The sequence below is a fragment of the Oncorhynchus nerka genome, linkage group LG11, assembly GCF_034236695.1.
Source record: "Oncorhynchus nerka isolate Pitt River linkage group LG11, Oner_Uvic_2.0, whole genome shotgun sequence".
Lineage (NCBI taxonomy): Eukaryota > Metazoa > Chordata > Actinopteri > Salmoniformes > Salmonidae > Oncorhynchus > Oncorhynchus nerka.
In genome coordinates this window covers 52112942-52136041 of record NC_088406.1, presented here as the reverse complement: position 1 = coordinate 52136041, position 23100 = coordinate 52112942, and the positions used below count along the sequence as shown (strand labels likewise).

The following is a 23100-nucleotide window of genomic DNA, read 5'->3' as shown; positions in this document are numbered from 1 at the left end:
AGTGATAGCGATGGTAGTTTTTGAGGAAGGCCCTTGCTAAGACGTAGAATTTCAAAGGAATTTTGTGAAATATTGTCTTACGGTTGATTCGTCCGTGAAGATGACGTCAATGAATGTCTCGCCAGCTTCGATCCACGCCTGGGCCTGCAGCACACAAAGTTCTTCATTTGTCAGATGAATCACTGGGTCGAAACTACAGAACAGTACAAAACAAAGGAACACACATGGTTAATATTCTGTAAAATATATATATACATACATATATACACAAGTAATAGGTGGTCTCCTAAAATATTAGCGTAAAGTCCACTCAAGTTTCTTCAACTGTCCTCTGACTGTGATTATAGCGATGTTGATGTCGTGCCGTGATGTCAGCAGATTCCCGATGGCCTTTGCCGATCGCTCATCATCTTCATCCATCAGTGAGTCCATGGCTTGAACAGTCTCGTAGGAAATGGAGTATAATGTAAACATGTGCAGCAGACAGTAAAGACCAGCAGTAGGGACGAGATGATGGAGTCACAATCCATGCCAGGCACACCTGCGAGCTCTGGAACTCCACCTCTGACAGGCAGAGGCGACAATCGTGGCGGGTTCGTCAGGTCATCGGTTCACCCTGGCATTCCCATTCCTCTTCTGACACCATAAATGGATGAACTGCTCACCAAGCACAGCGAGGGCCATCCAGACCGTTATGCTGTTCTGCTATTCCAAGGATGTGTAACCCGAAGAGAACTACCTTGAGTGGACATAGAATACCAACTGGGATGGAGGCCAAATTAGCCTCGGGATCTTTTGAGTGTTCATCATGAATACTGTGTCTCAGACATTTCTGTCCATGAGTGATGCAACCCCAAAAAAGCATGAAAGACAGTTAATGAGTACTTGAGGTCGCCAAGTCTGGACATGGCCTGCTCTCCCTTATCTTGGAATTAGGCCTACAGCACACGTAGGCTGCAGTAAACGTCTCATTGTCCTGTTGGTTTTTGTCACACTGCACAGTAGCCTAATAAACATATGCATTTTGAAACTTTAATTTAAAAAAAAATCAAATTCAATAATATATTTCTACCACTGTAGATGCTGTGTTTTTATTTTTCGATTACAGTTCTCGGTTTACGTTAGTGATGGACCTTGGTCACAGTTCACGCATTGATGAGCCATTAAATTGGACAATAGCCAGCAGAAACCCTCGTAATAGCTAATTGGTGATCAAAACTACTTTGTATCTGGCCATCCAGATATAATGGCAAATGCAACAACCCCGACAAATATGTCAATTTATTAGAATCCACCCTACCAAAATCCACCAATTTCTGCCTCTAAATTCTAGATGTAAATACATTTGACCGTCATGCTTATTGGTCTATAGAATACTTTGCATAATTTAGTGGAATTAAATTGGCCTGTGCGTCTCTTTTTATTTCTCAACTGGTAATTGAAGCACGCCTCCCATTCACTATTCAAGTGCAGGCGACAGGCTACCAGCGTGTCACACACCACTTTACAATGTGAGCTGGAGGCATTTTGAAACAGGTTTTTAAAAACACTTATTTTTCACAAGTGTAGCAGGTTGTGAACTCAACAAACAATGTTTCCACCCCGTGAATGAGAATGGTAAAATGACTGTAATTAATACATTTATTCCATACATTGGAATACAAAAGAAGCCATCCAACCATGATGAGCTTTTAGCAGGACAATAGACTCTTGCCAAGTTGATTTCTATTTGTCGGGGCTTGAAATGTATGAATGGATGTGTAAGGGGTGTTTCCCTACTGATGATAACGACACGAAGAAGGAGATCAAGAAGCAGGGCAGGAGGAGCGAGCTCTGTGTGCTTATTGCAAAATGTGGGATCTTTTTTTCTGACCATTTCCAACCAGTGTAACCAACAAATACAATAATAATTTACAAACAAATAATAATCAATTCCGTATTGTCTGTTGTAACAAAAAAAGGTTTTAATATCTGTTGGTACAAACAAGATTAAAAACAGTTGAAATAATTCCTGAATTGAATTGTTTTAGTCGACATGTTGTGGTTTATTCATTATTTCATTATTCAAGGTTCCCTTTGTTATTTTGTTTTATAACTAAATGCATGACTGTATTTAAAGACAAGAAGGACTTGTATGCTGTGCGATGACGTGCTCAAATGAATGAATAATTGATTGATATTTATTGAAGTAGGCTTTTAGGCCAATAAGTAAGTCGTGTTAACAAATCACCGACAGTGTCACCAGCAAAGCATTTCCACACCATCACACCTCCTCAAAAACAATCAAATAAAATGTTACTGGTCACATACACATGTTTAGCAGATGTTATTGTGGGTGTAGCGAAATGCCTGTGTTTCTAGCTTCAACAGTGCATCAATATCTAACAAGTAATATCTAACAATTTCACAACAATACACACATTGATATCTTCACTATTATTCCACAAGGTACAAAATAGTCAAACTAAAGAAAAACCCCTGGAATGAGTACATGTGTCCAAACCTTTGACTGGTTCTGTACACACTCACAAAAAAATCCATTAATATTAATAAAAGCATGACACTAAGACAATCTATTGCCAAAGAACAGAATAAGATGTGTTAAGATGTGTTTGTCTGTGCTATAGTAGCTGAGGCTATGGTTGCTTCATGCCAACTAAATGAAAAAAAAACGTGTTATGCTCTTTCAGATAGGGCATAGCAATCAAAATGTCTGGCCAATGCGTGCTTCATGAAGACGCCCTTTAAAGATGCCCTCTGGTTGTTTCAACGAGCGTTAACGGCAACGACGGCTGATAGTGGAATACTATGATGTCATACGCTGTGACGTGCTGTACCATACGGAGCACACTGCAAGCTGTGCTACAGTATGACACCACTTTTAAATGAGGATCCACTGTGGTTCGTCTTGCTTTACTATGACAGAGGATATGTGGCTTGAGATATCGTTCATAGTTTGGCGCGTGTAAAGGTGCGTATAAGAATAATGTCCATTCCTAATAGGTTTTTGTTTCACAGAATATTACGATGATGCGCTGTCGGTCAAATCTTTGCGTTCTTCAGGAAACAAAATAAAATGATGAACTCTGCATGGTTTATACACAGTTGGCTGTCCTTCCCTTTGCCCAGTCACAGACAGTGATGCCAGTGATCAATCATCATCTCAGTTTCTAGCATGGCGCCCCCCTAGTCCCTACTGTACCTACTCTGCCAACCCACTGCTGGCACCTGCACCCCACCCCACCCCATCACACATACACGTGTGTGTGTGTGTGTGTGTGTGTGTGTGTGTGTGTGTGTGTGTGTGTGTGTGTGTGTGTGTGTGTGTGTGTGTGTGTGTGTGTGTGTGTGTGTGTGTAACGAGCTGAACAGTATAAAGAAGATTTAGCTCTGTGGAGCCCTACACAGGTCTTCAGTAGTATTACGCTGTAAATACAGTTTTTCCAGATTTATATAAGTGGGCAATACAATTCAACCTGCTCTGTTAATGCAGACATAACTCAGACAACCTTTCCTCTGAGTTCAGAGGGAGAGAGCGAGGATTTTTCTAAATCAGCCCTGGTTTCTAACAAATTACAACGTCATGTAGTTTGGGAGGAAGAAATACGAGAACAATAACATCACTTTTATGGGGTGCCTTGTTCGGCTGGCGGTTAGGTGCCTTTTGAGTGATCTCTTTGACATTGTTCCACAGCTGAGCCCTGGGTGTGCGTGTGTTTGTGTGCCTACACGTGCGTGCATTTACCTGCGTGTGGACCAATGCAAGTGCCCTTCAGACGGTGTGAGTGAGCGACGGGCCTTGCTTGTTAGGGCCTAATGACAGCCTCTACGCCCCAGAAGGCCATGGCTGCCTGCATTCTGTCTGCCTCTGCTCGCCTGCCAGGCTGGCATGTGTCTGACAGCCGGGCTGGGCAGTGGGCACACCTCTGGGCCAAAGAACAGACCTGCCTGCCAGGCTTCACCCCCACCACCACCACCACTGTCGACCCAGTCCAGCCTCTCTCTTGCCCCCTCACACCTCCATGCCTCCATCCTGGCTCTCCACGGATGGATCTCCATTGTCTTTATTGTGCTCATCAACAGACGCGAGCCAGCTATTAATTAGAGTGAGAGCTGGTGCTGGACTAATTGCAGGCAGCGACAGGCTGTTAGTGTAGCTCTCGGGTTTATTTGTTATTGTGTCTCTGTCTCCTGCAGGGGGGTTGGTTGGTTTGCTGGCTGAGGGAGAGAGAGTGGAGAGAAGAGAAGCGTGAGGCCCCTTCCTTGCGAAGGGCGATTTGCTAATTAAGTTTGGTAATGGAGGCTGTTCATCAAGGCCTTGGAATGAAGCACCTGAGGAAAGGGGAAGAGACACCATGATAGGGCAGCAGAGTTGGGAGGTGTTTTTACAGTCTTTTATGTCCAAATAAAAATAATATATATATATATATATATATATATATATATATATAACTTTTTTTTTCTTTTTTTCTCAGAAAATATACTCTATAGCAGGGGCAAAGTAAAACCAAATTCTGTCTTCGGGCCTCTAGTTGGGGAACCCTGCTATAGAGTATGTTAGGCAGAGTGGGAAGGTATAGAGTATGACTGTGTTAGGGAAGAGTGTGGGGGGCTATAGAGTGTGTTGGGGAGTGGGAATGCTAGACTGTGTTAGGGCAGAGCGGGTTGGCTATTAGTGTTAGGCAAGAGTGGGTAGGCTAGTGTGTTAGGATAGAGTGGGGAGGCTATTAGTGTTAGGACGGAGTGGGTTGGCTATTGGTGTTAGGGCAGAGTGGGAAGGCTATTGGTGTTAGGGCAGAGTGGGAAGGCTATTGGTGTTAGGGCAGAGTGGGAAGGCTATTGGTGTTAGGGCAGAGTGGGAAGGCTATTGGTGTTAGGGCAGAGTGGGAAGGCTATTGGTGTTAGGGGAGAGTGGGAAGGCTATTGGTGTTAGGGCAGAGTGGGAAGGCTATTGGTGTTAGGACAGAGTGGAAAGGCTTTAGAGCATATGTGTCAAACTCATTCCATTGAGGGACAAGTGTCTGCGTGTTATCGCTCCTCCCTTGTACTTGATTGATGAATTAAGTTCAGTAATTAATAAAGATCTCCCCTTGTTGTCTCGGTCTTAGTTCAAAAGAAAAGGAGAGAAGAACCTGCAGACACTAGGCCCTTCATGGAATGAGTTTGACACCCCTGCTTTAGTGTGATGGGACTACAGTGGGCGTTTAGATCTGTGTGTGGAAGCCACTACCACTGTGATTTGTCCCACGACCTCTAGCACAAACTACAATCTTCCCTCCTAAGAACTAGTGATTCAGTTGTAAGTACAGGCAGGATTTCTTTTGTGGGATATGTGGGGTGTGAATATTTTGACCACTGTGAGGTACGATGGTATAACTTCATTGGTTCTGGCGTCATTGCTTCCAGCTATACAAAACATTTAGATGAAGTATGGTGAAGGCCAACTGTTGAATGATGACCTCTAATCTAAGGTATGACCATGTCATTCGGAATTAGAATACAAGAATGGACATGAATCTTCTTATGGCTGGATAAAGGTCAGCCATTTTGGTCTGGGAGTTGGTCAACTATGGCCTGCCAGTGCTGTGATATTATGTGTAATAATTTTATCTGCACTATATGTTTGTTATCTAGCTAGCTAGCTAGCTAGCCAGCCAGTTTTAGAGGAATGATTCCATAACTTTTTCAAATGAACTGCCAATATCCCAACATTCCTTTCAAACAATGAGGTCAATCCACAGCTGTCACGTATACTCCCTCTCCGGCCTCTAGGTCATCAGGCTGCTGATTATTCAACACACCTGTTACCATCGTCTCGCGCACCTGCGCCTCATGACACTCACCTGGACTCCATCACCTCCTTTATTATCTTCCCTATATCTGTCACTCCCCTGGGTTCTTTCCTCAGGTGTTATTGACTCTGTTTTCATGTCGGGGCGTTGTTTATGTTACGTGTTTATTGTTTCATTTATTAAAACACTCACTCCCTGAACTTGCTTCCTGACTCTCAGCGCACTCGTTACAACAGCCATACAGTGGCTCAAATCAAATCCAATCAAATGTATTTATATAGCCCTTCGTACATCAGCCGATATCTCAAAGTGCTGTACAGAAACCCAGCCTAAAACCCCAAACAGCAAGCAATGCAGGTGTAGAAACACGGTGGCTAGGAAAAACTAGAAAGGCCAAAACCTAGGAAGAAACCTAGAGAGGAACCAGGCTATGAGGGGTGGCCAGTCCTCTTCTGGCTGTGCCAGGTGGAGATTATAACAGAACATGGCCAAGATGTTCAAATGTTCATAAATGACCAGCATGGTCAAACAATAATAAGCACAGGCAGAACAGTTGAAACTGGAGCAGCAGCACAGCCAGGTGAACTGGGGACAGCAAGGAGTCATCATGCCAGGTAGTCCTGAGGCATGGTCCTAGGGCTCAGGTCCTCCGAGAGAGAGAAAGAAAGAGAGAATTAGAGAGAGCATACTTAAATTCACACAGGACACCTGATAAGACAGGAGAAGTACTCCAGATATAACAAACTGACCCTAGCCCCCCGACACAAACTACTGCAGCATAAATACTGGAGGCTGAGACAGGAGGGGTCAGGAGACACTGTGGCCCCATCCGATGATACCCCCGGACAGGGCCAAACAGGAAGGATATAACCCCACCCACTTTGCCAAAGCACAGCCCCCACACCACTAGAGGGATATCTTCAACCACCAACTTACCATCCTGATACAAGGTCGAGTATAGCCCACAAAGATCTCCGCCACGGCACAACCCAAGGGGTGTGCCAACCCAAATCAGCTGATTATAGGACCTAGACAAGTTGTACATGCAACAAGTACTGATCTTGTATCATATAATAGCACTCACAGCTTTCCAAGAAAACAAAATGTTGACATATATTATAGAGGCTATTTATACAGAACATTTTTATTAAATGAGTAAACTGTATTTATAATAAATTATCTGACAATATTTTAAGTTGACAATAATTCTATTACACTATTTTTGATGTATCAAATGCCTTACTTTTATTTTCTTCCATAAGTAAAATCTGGATTGTGACTCTACTGATATTCATTCCTATTTGACTGGTTTGGATTTCTCCCTGACCAATAGTCCCAGTCGGTATTAGATAGAGGGTGCGTTCATAAATTGACTCTGGCTGTCTACTCTGATTTCAGAGCACTTTCGTCTGAGTGTGCCAGAGCGCAGAATAACTGATTGATTTACAAACACACAACACCTGTTGAATATGTCTGCTGTCAGTAAACGTCGGGAAAAAAACATAATTCAATTGTTGCCAGCAGCACAGTCACCAACGCTTTATATCACATGGAAACAGCCTAACCAGCTTTACTAGGGCAAGTAAAATTGCCAGAGTGAGGTGTTCTCTCATTTGAGTCTGGAAGTAGCTAGCAAGCTAGCCAATTTTAGCCAGTTAACTTCGGTGCTTGGCTGCCGTTGTGAGGTGAGAACCCTCGGCCCAACACTACTCCTCAACCAGAGCGTCCAGTGTGTACTCTGAACGCTCTGAGAAGAAAACTCTGACAATGTTCTCTGCGCGTACTCTAGCACTCTAGAGTGAATTGACGAACACACCCAGAATGTTGTGGCCCCACCTACCCGTGGGGAAAACTACCTGTGGTTAACTAGGTTACCCCACTGGCTCACTGCAAAAACTTCACCTTTTTCAACTGCAATTTTCTTGTTGTGTGCATTTCTTGTTGTGTGCATCTACATTTAAGAAAACTACATGGCTAAAGATAACTTTTGAACATTTTCTGCTCTCTAGCTTTCTCATAGACTTAGAAAAGCATCATAATAAAGCATAATACTACTTTTAAAAAAGCATAATGTTCTTGCAGCCACGTGAGTGAGTGCTAGCTAGCTACCGACCAGAACGTTAAGCTAGCCAAGACCAACAACACAAACAAATGGACTATACAGCTACAGGTAGTGAGTGGAGTTACAAACAGACTGTACTAAAGGTTTTCCCCCCACATTTACACTACATAACCAACAGTATGTGGAGAACTGCTCGTCGAAACATCTCTTTCCAAACTCATGGGAGTTAATATGGATTTGGTCCCCCTTTGCTGCTATAACAGCCTCCACTCTTCTGGGAAGGCTTTCCATTAGATGTTGGAACATTGCTGCAGGGACTTGCTTCCAATTAGCCACAAGAGTATTAGTGAGGTCGGGCACTGATGTTTTGGGCGATTAGGCCTGGGTCGCAGTCGGCATTTCAAATCATCCCAAAGGTGTTCAATAGGGGTCAGGGCTCTGTGCATGTCAGTCAAGTTCTTGACTGGCCTGCAGCTGCTAGGCCATGGAAACCCATTTCACGAAGCTCTCAGACAAACAGTTATTGTGCTGACATTGTTTCCAGAGGCAGTTTGGAACTCGGTAGTGAGTGTTGCAACCGAGGACAGACAATTTTTATGCTCTATTCGCTTCAGCACTCGGTGGTCCCGTTCTGTGAGCATGTGTGGCCTACCACTTCGCGGATGAGCCATTGTTAGACATTTCCACTTCAACAATATACAGCACTTACAGTTGACCGGGGCAGCTCTAGCAAGACAGAAATTTGACGAACTGACTTGTTGGAAAGGTGGCATTTTATGACGGTGACACGTTGAAAGTGAAATCTCTTCAGTAAGGCCATTCTACTACCAATTTTATTCAATGGAGATTTCATGGCTGTGTGCTTGATTTTATACACCTGTCAGCAACGGGTGTGGCTGAAATAACCCAATCCACTAACTTGAAGGCGTGTCCACATAGTTTTGTATATATATAGTTTAGCTACAGTACTACATACGTGTAGCCTACTTGGACACCGGGTCACCACATGTCCCACTTTCCCCACGCCTAATAGCCTGAAGCCACAGGACTCTTCTCGTCAGCTCTTTTCCTCACGTGGGAGCATTTCCAACCATAGGCCTTTTTTTTTTTACCTGGTTACTACATTGAACAACACAGCAGCTTTTCGGCTTTGTTTCGCTATTTCTGTTGAACTTAAAAATCCACGACGAAATGTGCTCTTTTACAATGGGGGTCAAATGGGGAAAAGAATGTTTGTTTTCCCCCATTTCTGGCAGTGGTCGAGGGCAATTCCTTTTTATGACGTGAATATCGACTTGGAGTATATGGCTGCCATTTCCACCCCGTTATTGGCACTTTGAGGGTTTATGAAATAGCCGCTGTAGTAATTTAGTAGGATGTCATATGGGTTTGACTGCCCTGGCAAAACTGTATGTTAATGGGTGACTACCTATAGGCCAAGTAGAATGGTTGAAGGGGAACAACTATAGCTAGCTGCTATATAGTTTGTTGACTGCATGTCTCTCAAGGCACGGCTTGTAACTTGTAATCCACACAAAGCAAGGTTATTCACAAGAAAGAGAAGATAGAGAGGGAAAAAAAGGAAGGAATCATGTCTTTATCGCTCCCTCACTCTGAGTCAACACGGGGAAGAGGAACTTTGCACAGTGGGCCACTTTAATCTACATCAAATGATTTGAGTTCTGTTATTTACAGAGCTTCCGCACTTCTAGGGTAAACATCCCCATTTTGCATTCCACTTTTTTTTTTTTGTATATTGGATTTATTTATTTTTCCTCTGTCGGCGGCGTTCCCCGTTTATTACGCCAATCTGCCTTTCTTCTCCTCTCTCCTTTATCTCTGAAGAGTCTGAGAACTCTATAAGCTGCCGTGGCTGTGACGTGCAACGGCACTCAATTCAATTTATATCGCTGACTGCTGCTGCTGCGGCGGCACATGGAAGAGGGGAGCTTGACGTTCCACCCAGGCAGACAGCACAGCAGCAGGGCAGTCTGACACCTTAAAAAGGGTCCGGCCTCATGACGGCTCCATGTGGCGCAGTCACCCATGACTCCACTGGAAAATGAGCGTCTCTTTGAGCAGGCCTGACAGACGTAGCTTGGGCCTAATGTGCCAGTGTGGTGGCTGGGGTTGAGGCTGACGCCTTCACAAAGTGTCGGGGACCAGAAGCTTAGCTCGACACCATAGTGCTCCGACGGCTAAGCCGCTCCCATTCAAGTCCCCCAATTAGGTACTCTCCGGGTGATATCTTTGTGGGAAAGGACCATTCCTTTTTAGTGTGCTGCCGATATCCCCAGTCACTCAGTGCACACCTGCACAGCGCTCAGGGCTTAATAAGGCACAGATAGAGCCTGAGCTCGAGAAGAGTTGGAGATGAATTACATGAAGGTTTTACAGTCGCTGTATTAAGTTTCATTAATTGATACTGGCACAGCAGCCAAGGATAGTCATTTTATACTGCAAACTAATATGTAATGTGCCCTTGAGAATTATCTTGGTATGAGTTAAGTGCCTTGCTCAAGGGCACAACGGCAGGCAATGGCATCTAGGATTTGATACTAGCAACCGGCCAGCTACCAGCTCATTTCCCATCGGATCCGGGATTCGAACTGGCAATCCTCGCTGGCTCACGTCTCTAACCGCTAGGCTACCTGCCTTCCGAGTCTGCAGTAGAGGTGGACACAGGAGTGAAAATTCATTCCTGTCCCGTCTTGTCCTGTCAAATGTTTGCCCGTACTGTCCTGTACTGATATCATAAATAACTTCCTCCATTAGCTGCTGGTCTGACTGTCCACCGCCCTGTGTGTGAGTAGCCATAGCAACTGCTTCGTTGCCTGCTGCTCAGCGATCATGAGACAGTTGCTTGCATACACAGCTGATAACAACCACATTAAGAGATTTTGGCAATGAAGGCAGCCCTTCTACTTACCCAGAGTCGGATGAACGAATGGATATGTGTTAATGTGTATGTCTCTGTGTGCACTTTGAAGGAACAATTGGGCTTGACTGGTAACGTGGTTGGTAGTAGAGCCGCTCAGGCCTCTTGTCCCTCTCTCTGGGTGGTATGTGATTAAACAGCAGCATTTTTTACAAGCCGTGTACCCGGTTCCTTCGTTGTCAAAGACAACTCTATCAAATTTAGCCAAAACATTGCTCTTTCCTTTTAATGGCTCTGTGAGTGATGGTTCCTGCAACGAGATGATGCAATTCCTCTCTTGAAGCCTTCATCATTCACTCGTTAAGCATCTGAGGTAAAGGAGTGACTGGTGAGTACAACTGGAGGGAGGCAAAACAGTGAGCCTACAGAAGGGGGATGGGGGAAATTACCATTTCATTTGAGTAGATTTTTATTAAGTAAACTATATTAGGCCTACACACTTTTTAAAATGAAATGCTCCACACATATATACTGAACAAAAAATATAAACGCAACATGTAAATTGTTGGTCCCATGTTTTATGAGCTGAAATAAAAGGATCCAGAAATATTCCATAAACACATGAAGCTTATTTCTCTAAAATTGTGCACAAATTTGTTTACATCCGTGTTAGTGAGCATTTCTTCTTTGCCAATTTAATCCATCCACCTGACAGGTGTGGCCTTTCAAGAAGCTTATTAAAAAGCATGATCATTACACAGATTACGCAGGAATGTCCACCAGAGCTGTTGCCAGAGAATTGAATGATCATTTCTCTACCATAAGCCGCCAAAACAACGTTTTAGAGAATTTGGCATTATGTCCAACCGGCCTCACAACCGCAGAGCACGTGTAACCATACCAGCCCAGGACCTCCACATCCGGATTCTTCACCTGCGGGATCGTCCGAGACCAGAAACCCAGACAGCTGACGAAACGGATGAGTATTTCTGTCTGTAATAAAACATGGCTCCCAAGCGGGTGGGTCTATCGATTTATAGTCATTCCTGTACTGCCCATTCTTGTGGACTTTCGATCCTGTCCCGTGATGTCCCGAACTTGACTTCACTCCCATTCCTGCCAGAATCCCCCAGGACCCACAAGGGAGTCCTCTTCCCTTATCAACCTCTAGTCTGCAGGACAGTTCTCAGAATGGAACAAAAAGCACTAGCCTCCAGACAGTATTAGCCAAAGACCTTTTTTATAGAGTGAGACTGGACATATACCGTAAGTGGTGGAAAAAGTACCAAATTGTCATACTTGAGTAAAAGTAAAGATACCTTAATAGAAAATGACCCAAGTAAGAGTGAAAGTTACCCAGTAAAATACTACTTGAGTAAAAGTCTAAAAGTATTTGGTTTTAAATATATTTAAGTATCAAAAGTAAATGTAATTGCTAAAATATACTTAAGTATCAAAAGTAAAAGTAAAAGTATATATCATTTCAAATTCCTAATATTAAGGAAACCAGACGGCACTATTATCTTGTTATTTTAATGTAGGGATAGGCTGTGACACATTTCAACACTTCGTTTACAAACGAAGCATTTGTGTTTAGTGAGTCCGCCAGATCAGAGGCAGTAGGGATGACCAGGGATGTTCTCTTGATAAGTGTGTGAATTGGATCATTTTCCTGTTCTGCTAAGCATTCACAATGTAACAAGTACTATTGGGTGTCAGGGGAAATGTATTTTCTTTAGAAATGTAGTGAAGCAAAAGTAAAAGTTGTCAAAAATATAAATAGTAAAGTGCAGATACCCCAAAAAGCTACTTAAGTAGAACTTTCAAGTGTTTTTACTTAAGTACTTTACACCACTGTAAGTCCTAGCAAGAGACAGAGAGCATGTGTATCCAGGCACAGCCACTCATTGGCCCCTGAGGAGTCCGTCCCCGCACCCAGTTCGACCACATACCACAGAAAGTCATCCTTTACCTCACTCACATTGACTTCTTTCTAGCTCTAATAAAGAGAAGGCACTTGCCCCCAGATTAATTTCATCAACTGACAAGGTATTTGCCCTGCTGATCAGATTGCTCTTGCTCCTCTAGATCCTCTTTTCTTTCCTCTGCTCTATGTATCCCAGAGCCCTCTCTCCCTCCCTCTCGCTCTCTTTCTTTCTTTCGATCCTCACTTGCTCTGTCTCTCCCTCTACCCATCCTCCTCTCTCTCTCTCCCTCTCGCTCTCTTTCTTTCGATCCTCACTTGCTCTGTCTCTCTCTCTACCCATCCTCCTCTCTCTCTCGCTCCCCTTTTTTCTATCTTTTAAAAAATGTAACCTGGCAAGTCAGTTAAGACTTTCCTGGAGTAATTGTGATGGATCTGAAAGTGCTTCCTGGAAGTCAGTGTTAGCTTTGTGAACAGCGGTATGTTTGTCAGAAAGCGATTCTGCAGACACTTGCGTTCACATCCTTTGATTATGATTTCAGAGATTAAAGACTGAAGCCGATTGTAAAAGCTTTGTGATTCAGCGGTCTCGGAGTGAACATGGTTTTAATGCAGATTTACAGAGCAAGTTTTGGACCACACTCACAGTGACCCATGTGCCTGTCTGGCTCATTTGTCCCTCTTTCCCTCTCTGGCTCGGTCTCTGAGACATCGTGCTCTTTCCTCTTTTAGCTTTTTGTCAGTTTGCATGCAGATTGGAGATGGGGAATAGATCAAAAGCGGAATGGATGAGCTGGTTTGCAAGATCCCCCCAGCCTTAGCGGATTTCAAGGCTGACTGAGACTTTGTATGTATGTGTGTGTGTGTGTGTGTGTGTGTGGGTGGGTGGGTGGGTGGGTGTGTGTGTGGGTGGGTGGTGGGTGTGTGTGTGTGTGTGTGTGTGTGTGTGTGGGGGTGGGGGTGGGTTGGTGTGGGTGGGTGTGTGTGTATGCGCGTGTGCGCACTTCGCATGCGTGTGTGTGTTGTTGTCTTTCTGTCACTCTACACTATGCAGTCCTTTTAGGCGCCAGGGCTTAGCAGCAGAGCCACTCTAGTAGAAACATGGTAGAATGGCCAATACACAGACGGGTGTGTGTGTGTTGCCCGGTACTAGTGTTTCCTCCATACATGCTCCAAGTAGAGGCAGGGACCCTCAGTCTGCTGCATCCTGTAGCACTTTATTTAACCGCTGTCTCCAACTAAGACCTGGTCCCTGTCCATTCCCCGTTTCTGTGTGGCCCAAGAATGGATCCAGAGAGAGAGAGACAGAAAAGAGACATTTGCTGAACAATCCTGGTTTTTAAGGGACAGTGGTTGGGAGGGCATCGTGTGTGTGTGTGTGTGTGTGTGTGTGTGTGTGTGTGTGTGTGTGTGTGTGGGAATTGTGTGTGTCTTCACGCCTATGTGTGTGTGTTTATGTGTGTGCCTGCGCGTGTGTAGAAGGGGGAATGGCCCGCGGCTCAGACGTGCGCTTTGAAGTGCTCAGGCGGCCGCTCGGCTCCCTCTCTCAAACCAGCGCTGGTGCTCGTTATACCAACGGAGAAGGTGACGCCGCGGCCACCGCACTGGTAATACCATAGAATGAATGTGAGAAACAGGCTTTTGCATCATGGAACTAACAACAAATGTTTTTGTTCGCCTGGTAGGCGTTACAAATTGAAATTTTGATTGTATTGAAAGGTCAAGTCGTGAAAGCACATAAACGAGCCTGACCTTTTGGGCTGGCCTTTCCTTGACTGGTGTGGTCATTACTAGAGCGGCAACATAACAAAGCCAAGTCAGCCGCGCACACGCACACACACACACACACACGCGCGCGCGCAGAACGCCTTTATTCTCTGTAGCATACATTTCCCCTAGTGGTTGTTGAGATAACATTGTCGTTTTATGACTTGCTCTATTTTGATTTAGAGCCCTCTTCATTATGCGAAGCAAAGTGCACATCTCTGTGTTAGCAAGGCAGCGTTTATTTATGCAGTGATCCACCATTCTGCTCATTGGGAGATGCAGTTCTACAGGCACACCTGGGACCTGTTCAATAGGGAACACCGTACCAAGCATCTCTTACTGGACAAGCTTTTCTTACTGGACAAGTTCAAATAGAACCCCTTTTTAATGAAGGGTGAGATAGCTAGCATCACACAGCTCCTCTGGAAAACCACATCATGCACATCTCCTCTGACGCATGCTCACGCACGCACACACACACACACACACACACACACACACACACACACACATCCACCATCAAAACCCAAACCCTTTAGCTACAGAGCAACGGCTTGGTGTCTACATTACCCTACAAGATACTGGTGGTGTAGCAGTAGCACCGTAGCATGATATACGTATTTGTCAGAACACAGCCCTGCTTGCCAGGTCCTAATGGCTCTGCTGCGTTTTTCAAACGGAAATCTAAGAACGGTGTCTTTCCCTTGAGCAAGGGCCCTTATCTTGGGCCTATACGCTGTAATTTCAGGTGCCAGAATGAGCCCGGGGGTAATCCCTCACACACGCCACGCCGCTTCCCTGCTCTCTTCCTCTCACACCTTTCCATTGATTTGTTCTCTCCCTTTTCTCCCTGCACTCTGCTCTGGTTCCTCAGTAAATGACTGCCACTCCTGGCTAGGACACTAATCTCCTCCTCTCCTCTCGCTATCGCAGCTCACACTTCTCCTGAGGAGTCACTGTGGAGAAAACAGCTCAACCCGAATTAAACATGAAGGTGTAGAGAGGCAGTTAGCTCAATTAGCATTTGAAGATGTTCTATAGCTGTGCAGTAGGACTATTATTCTACCGTCTCAGAGCACAGGAAAAAGGGGGTTGAGAGAACTCAATTTGGAACACTTTGCTTTTTTTTTTTTTTTTAAGGGTTGGGATTCGACATCATTGGATCTTTGTGGTGTATAGACGCAGGATGGGGATTGAGTGAGCACCATGTTGTGCTTCGGCAAGATCGATCGGATCTCTCTCTCCACCCCGGGGGAAAGGTTCTTGCAACACACCCGAGAACCAAAAGGATCACTTGTAAACACCTTGTGACGAAGGAGCTAGAAGGAAAACAACTTGTTGCTTGACACTGGCGTTACAGTGTAACTGTATGTGAGGTGCACTGAGAGACATTGGTCATATTTCCGATTCACCGCACTCCATTTTAATTAGCAGGATACGGGCACCACTTAGACAGTTACTCCCATTTACCTTGGCCGGTCCTCATGTCATGTTCTTGATCGTTGAAAGGGCTGTTTTTAGTGCCACGCAAATGTTTTGTTAAAGTCAGACGGGCAGCATTGACAAGTGAGGACATTGAACTGTTTAGATTGGCAGATAAATTGTGTGTGCAGTACATGTATCAAATTGTCAACGTGTGGCAACGAACAGCTAAAGAACCATCATTTAAGGTTTTCTTAACCCCACTGGGTTAAAGCCCAGGCATTAGCTCTGGGAGCTTACATGAGTTCTCAGGTGTCAGGCAAGGAGTCTAATAAGACGAGCGTAAGGTAGTTCAAATTTCATTGAATTTGTCACGTACACATGGTTAGCGGATGTGAATGCGAGTGTAGCGAAATGCTTGTGCTTCTAGTTCCGACCATGCAGTAATATCTAACAAGTAATCTAACCGAACAATTTCACAACAACTACCTTATACACACAAGTGTAACGGAATGAATACGAATATGTACATAAAAATATATGAATGAGCGATGACCGAACGGCATAGGCAAGATGCAGTAGATGGTATAGCGTACAGTATATACATATGAGATGAGTAATGTAGAGTATGTAAACATTATATAAAGTGGCATTGTTTAAAGTGGCTAGTGATACATTTATTACATACATTTTTCATTATTAAAGTGGCTAGAGTTGAATCAGTATGTTGGCAGCAGCCACTCAATGTTAGTGATGGCTGTTTAACAGTCTGATGGCCTTGAGATAGAAGCTGTTTTTCAGTCTCTCGGTCCCCGCTTTGATGCACCTGTACTGACCTCGCCTTCTGGATGGTAGCGGGGTGAACAGGCAGTGGCTCGGGTGGTTGTTGTCCTTGATGATCTGTTTGGCCTTCCTGTGACATCGGGTGGTGTATGTGTCCTGGAGGGCAGTAGTTTGCCCCCAAACCACTTCTGTCACATAGGCACACTAGTATATACAGATCTGGCTTGTGTGTGTTTAAAGTGTGTATTTATGGGTAGGTGTACGGTCTCACTTGTGTCTCATCTCTACAGTGTTTGTGCAAGCTGCTGTGCGCTGCATTCCCTATTGTCATAGCTAGCTGAGTTGAGCAGGGGGCCACACTCAGAGCAGTTCCTCCCTGTTGGCGGATGCCTGGGTTCTCTTCCTGCTCCCACACACCCACGCACTCACACAAATGTACACACACACACACACACACACACACATACTCAGCCCCTCTATTTCTGTCCCGGGCAGCCTGTGCTGCCTCTCATTTACCCGTCCTTAATCATCTGCCCTTCTCCTCACTCCCCTCTGCTCCGCCGCAGACCGCCCGTGCCTGGTGGTGCATTGCTGAGCGTTTGCGTTCCACTGCCTTCCACCACGTCTGTCTTACAGGGGAGATGCACTTGACAACTGATTGCACAAGCTGATTGCTGAACAACGTTCTGCAAGATCCCTGCAAGGTGCACATGTTATCCCCCCCCCCCCCCCCTCCCCCCGCCTTAATTCCCGGAAGCCATCGGCAGCTAGCGCAGCGTTGTTACACCCCTGTTTGTATTCCATTTGTGTGTGCATGGTGCTGTCTCTCTCGTTCTCGTGCACCATGGAGGAGTACAACAAAGAGGAAATGGAACGTAAGATCTTTTGATCATATTCTCAGAGGAGATATCTGATTCCGGGAGTCTTTCGGGGTTTTTTCTTTTTTTGGGGGGGGGGGGGGGGGTTGTTGCGCATCAGGAGTTCACTCTGGGAAGAATGGTAAAACCTTCAGATGGAGTCTCTGATTATGTTAATAAGCATGTAGGAAGGACTGTCTGGATTTAGCCTTGGAAACGTGTCTTAGTCAAGTGAAGCTCAACGTCTTGAGAAAACAGCAAACCAGCAAGAATATTGTGAATGTATTGTATGCATCTCCTTGATTACACAGTTTTTGTATGATATGAATCAGTATTTCACAAGATTGCTTCAAGATTGCTTTCCAGTTGCTTCCAGATGATTCATAATATATTGTGAACAAAAATATAAGCACAACATGCAACAATTTCGACGATTTTACTGAGTTACAGTTCATATGAGGAAATCAGTCAATTGAAATAAATGAATTAGGCCCTAATCTATAGATTTCACATGACTGGGAATACAGATATGCATCTGTTGGTCACAGATACCTTGAAAGGCTCTGGCCTCCAGGCTCTGATCAGGCCCTACACCCAAACAAGGGCACTGCGTTCATCCACCTCTGGCCTGCTCGCCTCCCTACCACTGAGGAAGTACAGTTCCCGCGCAGCCCAGTCAAAACTGTTCGCTGCTCTGGCCCCCCAATGGTGGAACAAACTCCCTCACGACGCCAGGACAGCGGAGTCAATCACCACCTTCCGGAGACACCTGAAACCCCACCTCTTTCAGGAATACCTAGGATAGGATAAAGTAATCCTTCTCACCCCCCTTGAAAGATTTAGATGCACTATTGTAAAGTGGCTGTTCCACTGGATGTCTTAAGGTGAACGCATCAATTTGTAAGTCGCTCTGGATAAGAGCGTCTGCTAAATGACTTAAATGTAAATGTAAATGTGTGGATCAGAAAACCAGTCAGTATCTGGTGTGACTATCATTTATGTCATGCAGCACGACACATCTACTTTGCATAGAGTTGATCAGGCTGTTGATTGTTGCCTGTGGAATGTTGTCCCACCCCTCTTCAATGGCTGTGCGAAGTTACTGGATATTGGCGGGAACTGTAACACACTGTCGTACACGTCGATCCAAAGCATCCCAAACGTGCTCAATCGGTGACATGTCTGGTGAGCATGCAGGCCGTTTTCAGCTTCCAGGAATTGTGTACAGATCCTTGTGACATGGGGCCGTGAATTATCATGCTGAAACATGAGGTGGTGGTGGCAGATGAAAGGCATGACAATGGTCCTCAGGATGTCGTCATGGTATCTCTGTGCGTTCAAATTGCCATTGATAAAATGCAATTGTGTTTGTTGTCCGTAACTTATTCCTGCTTGTACCATAACCGCACCGCCACCATGCGGCACTCTGTTCACAACGTTGACATCAGCAAACCGCTCGCCCACAGACGCCATACACGCTGGTCTGTTGTGAAGCTGGTTGGCTGCCAAATTCTCTAAAATGACATTTGGAGCCGGCTTATGGTAGAGAAATGAGCATTCAATTCTTTGGCAACAGCTTTGGTGGACATGCCTGCAGTCAGCATGCCAATTGCATGCTCCCTCAAAACTTGAGACATTGTGTCATGTGACATAACTACTACACATTTTAGAGTGGCCTTTTATTGTCCCCGGTACAAGGTGCACCTGTGTAACGATCACATCTGTTTAATCAGCTTCTTGATATGCCACACCTGTCAGTTGGATGGAATTATCTTGGCAAAGGAGAAATGCTCACTAACAGAGATGTAAACAAATGTGTGCACAAAATGTATAGAAATAGGCTTTTTGTGCATATGGAAAATATCTGGGATATAAACATGAGACCAAGGCTTTACATGTTGCGTTCATGTTTTTGTTCGGTATACTAGAAAGGATGGGTCTCGTGCATATGGAGGGCATTGTTATCGCACAGCCTTCAAGAAGCAATTTTGAGCAATATGTACTATGTAAGTCCCATATGCCATTTAGCAGTCAGCCTCAATGCTTTTCTACAATTATTGTCACTGACAATCCATACTATAAATCAGTATCGAGGAGTTTTGACATTTAAAGGCCTAGGCTATTATGTGTCAGTCAGTCAAATATAGGTGGTATAATGGTATCTCACTGCTTTGCACCGCGTGACAGTGAAAAGTAATAGCTACATAGTCAAAAAAATCTATTTAGAAATGCACATCTTCACACACCAAACACACACATGCACACAAACATGCGCGCGCGCGCACACACACACATGCACACACACACACACACACACACAAACACACAGACATACAAATAAACACAGCTACTCTAATGCAGCCAGCCACTCACCGGCCAGGGATCGATTGGTAGGGGATGATAAATTAACCAACACCTCAACAAAAGACGTTAAGCAGAGAGCCCAATGAACCATGCTGCTTTGTAATTACGATACCAAATGAAAAATTAGGCATGATGTAGCACCGCCACTGAGTGACATGTGTGTTGGGGTGGGTACAGGCAAGATGGGATGACCATACAAGGCCCTGCTGGAGGTGTGCAAGGAAAAGTGGTGGAGGGGCGCCAGCCGAGCTCTAATGAGGACATTGGCTCGCTTCAGAGAATTGGGTGTAATTGAGCTAAAGAAAACATTCTGTTGTCTCCTGATTGAACACATGCCCCAATGTATTTCTTCAAGGAGCAGCATGTGTCTTTGTCCTTTATCTCGCACTGCCTTTTCTCTCCCTCTCTCTTTCGCTGTCTCCCCCTCTTAAGGCTGACCTTAAGAGGGTGAGACTGGCTTCGGTGACACTGGTTGCAGATCAGAAGAGAGAGGATTGTCTGTTGGGCTAGTTTGATAGGCTGCTTGCTGCCTGGCCCTTTGATGAACTCTCTAACAGTTTATTTTTTTTTCTCTCTCTCTCTCTCTCTCTCTCTCTCTCTCTCTCTCTCTCTCTCTCTCTCTCTCTCTCTCTCTCTCTCTCTCTGTGTGTGTGTGATTTATGTGTGTGCGTGCGTACACCTGCGTGTGTGTTGGCATGTGCATTGGCGTATGTGCGCGCACGTGTGTGTGTGTGTGTGTGTGTGTGTGTGTGTGTGTGTGTGTGTGTGTGTGTGTGTGTGTGTGTGTGTGTGTGTGTGTGTGTGTGTGTGTGTGTGTGTGTGTGTGTGTGTGTGTGTGTGTGTGTGTGTGTGTGTGTGCACGTGTGGGTATCTATATCCCCCTGGCAGATTGGCCAGTGGCACTCAGAGCAGGGCCTGTCCATGGAGAGGAAGCTTCCGTCAATCAACGTGACAGACACTCTCTTCAACACCACCCTCACCATCACCACTATTCTGGTGAGTGAACCGTCACGGCAACACACTCCCAGTGACACACGTTCTGGACATTCCACTTGGTTTGTAATGGAGAGAGTGGTAGACATGAAAGTGCAGTGGGGTACCACACCGTCACACTCAGAATGACATGCAAGTGTACACTCCACGTTCACAATAGAGAGAGTGGTAGATAATAAAGTATGGTGGCGTAGTACTTCACCGTAGTAAATCACGCCGCCCTGTCACACCGGCACACTCCAAATGACAGGTACTGTATGTGCTGGATCACCCACTTGGTTTAGATATGGAGAGTGGTTGAAAATAAGGTGTAGTGGGGAGGTATTTCTCCATGGCACCTAAAACTGTCCTGTCATTCATAGAGTTGACGTCTCTGCCTTGAGGGCGAAAGGCAGGTAGCCTAGCTGTTAAGAGCGTTGGGCCACTAACCGAATCCCCGAGCCGGTAAAAAAAGAAATCTGTCGAGGTGCCCTTGAGCAAGGCACTTAAACCTAATTGCTCCTGTAAGTCGCTCTGGATAAGAGCATCTGCTGAATGACTACAATGTAAATATTGATTTGCCCCCCCGACTCTGAAGGTTTCATTGATGTAAATACAGTCTCATCCTCTATATACACTCAGGAAGGTGTATTGCTGGTGTGCCTAGCGGGCCGAGTTGTTTAGATACTCTCTGTAAGGCTATACGCTTAGCAATTAAAGATGTCATCCGTATTTGGCAGCAAATTTCCAGCGCATGGAGGAACGAGGCTATTGGTCTGGGGAGTAAATGAAGCTCTTCTCCTCTCCTCCCATTTGCACACCCTGCAGGGAGATCCTCTTTCTTCATTGAGCTAGGCCACGCTGCTTTTCTGCAGGTCACTGAGGACTGTGGGAGTTTTTATGACTGAAAAACACTGGGGTTCAATATAGCCATTCATACAACAGATTCTGATTGGCTGAAACAGTGTTCTAGCTACACTGGGGTTCAATAGAGCCATTCTACTACTGGCTAGCCCTGCTAGCGCTTGCAGCAGTGCTGATTGGGTGCGTGCATTATGGTTAGCCAGAGAAATCCAAATTGTTCTCCCTCCCACCACTACTTGATGAATCAAAAGACAAGCCCAAAGTATCTTGTAAGGAGGGCCCAAGTGCCCGCAATGTTATTCGCAATGTCACACTTACTGGTTAAGAATGGAGTAGGAATAAAGTGTGTCTGTGTTAACCAGCGACTTGAGAAAAAGGTCTCATTGAGCATGATTGGGATTCAGGTGGAATGGTTCGGTTGGTTTCACCGACCGTGGGGGCTTCTTTAACAAATGAGAAGCTGTTACAACAGAGGCTGCGAGAGAGAGAGAGAGATTGGGGGGAGAATTGCGGCGGTCCGATCGAGCTGCTACGTGTTAATTTCGCTAGATATAGAGTCGTCCAGGCGAATTTCAAAAGCCACCTCAGGAGCAATTTCGTCGCTATCACAACTCATTCATCACGGTGTGATTGCTGTGTCGTGCTTTATCTCTGCCGGTGGGGGTCGGGCTAGACTCTACAGTCTTGAGTGGCTGCAGCGCGGAACGGCACCAGGAGGATTCATCCTACACCTGTGGGTCTAACCCCTCCTGCAGATTGTTCCAGGACAGCTCTGCATCACTGTTACTGTGGCCTCTGTGTCTCTGAGAGCCGACGCAATATAGCAAACAACCTCCCCCGCCCCTCTGGGGGGGGAAATGGTCTAATTGATTTTGAGCCTCCACAGATGCCAAACATGACCACGTAATCTCTCTGTTTGTTACCGGTGTTTGGTTTTTCCATTCCTTTGGATGTTAGTGAAAGAAATACATGCCATAGCTCTTCCGCTGTGCCACCAGGAGAAGTGATATTTCTGAACTCCTGATTGCTCTGGGAAGATAATAGAGACTCTGCTCTAAGTTGATTTGTTTTTAAGTCATTTTTGATTGGCTGGCTCAGGCCTCTTTAGGAGGGAGAGTGTCACCTTCAGGCTTCAGACCACAGTCACATGGTCAGTGAAGTGTAGTGTAATCCTAGTGTATGGTTGTTCAGGAGGGTCAGGGTTGATTATTCCCATCATCCTCTCTGCTCAGTCAGTGTGAGCAAAGATGGCCACCTGTCAAGGACTGGCCCAAAGCACTGTACCTGATGCAGACCTGAGGTCAAATAGTATTTAAACCTTTAAAGCTGTGGAATCCTTAATGGGTAAACTGACCACGTCCATTTGGGATATTACAGCAACCCCCCCTCGGAGATGCAATAGAACATCAGCACAC

At 45.2% G+C, this 23100-nt stretch overlaps 1 protein-coding gene across 1 annotated transcript in view; it reads left to right on the top strand.

The window, feature by feature from the left end:
• The window catches only part of grik4 (glutamate receptor, ionotropic, kainate 4), a 151809-nt gene that overhangs the window by 101781 nt on the left and 26928 nt on the right, over window positions 1-23100 (top strand). Inside the window, exon 11 of the mRNA XM_065024085.1 lies at window positions 20738-20845. Within this exon, the coding sequence (XP_064880157.1) occupies window positions 20738-20845 (108 nt within the window). The remainder of the gene's footprint in view (window positions 1-20737; window positions 20846-23100) is intronic.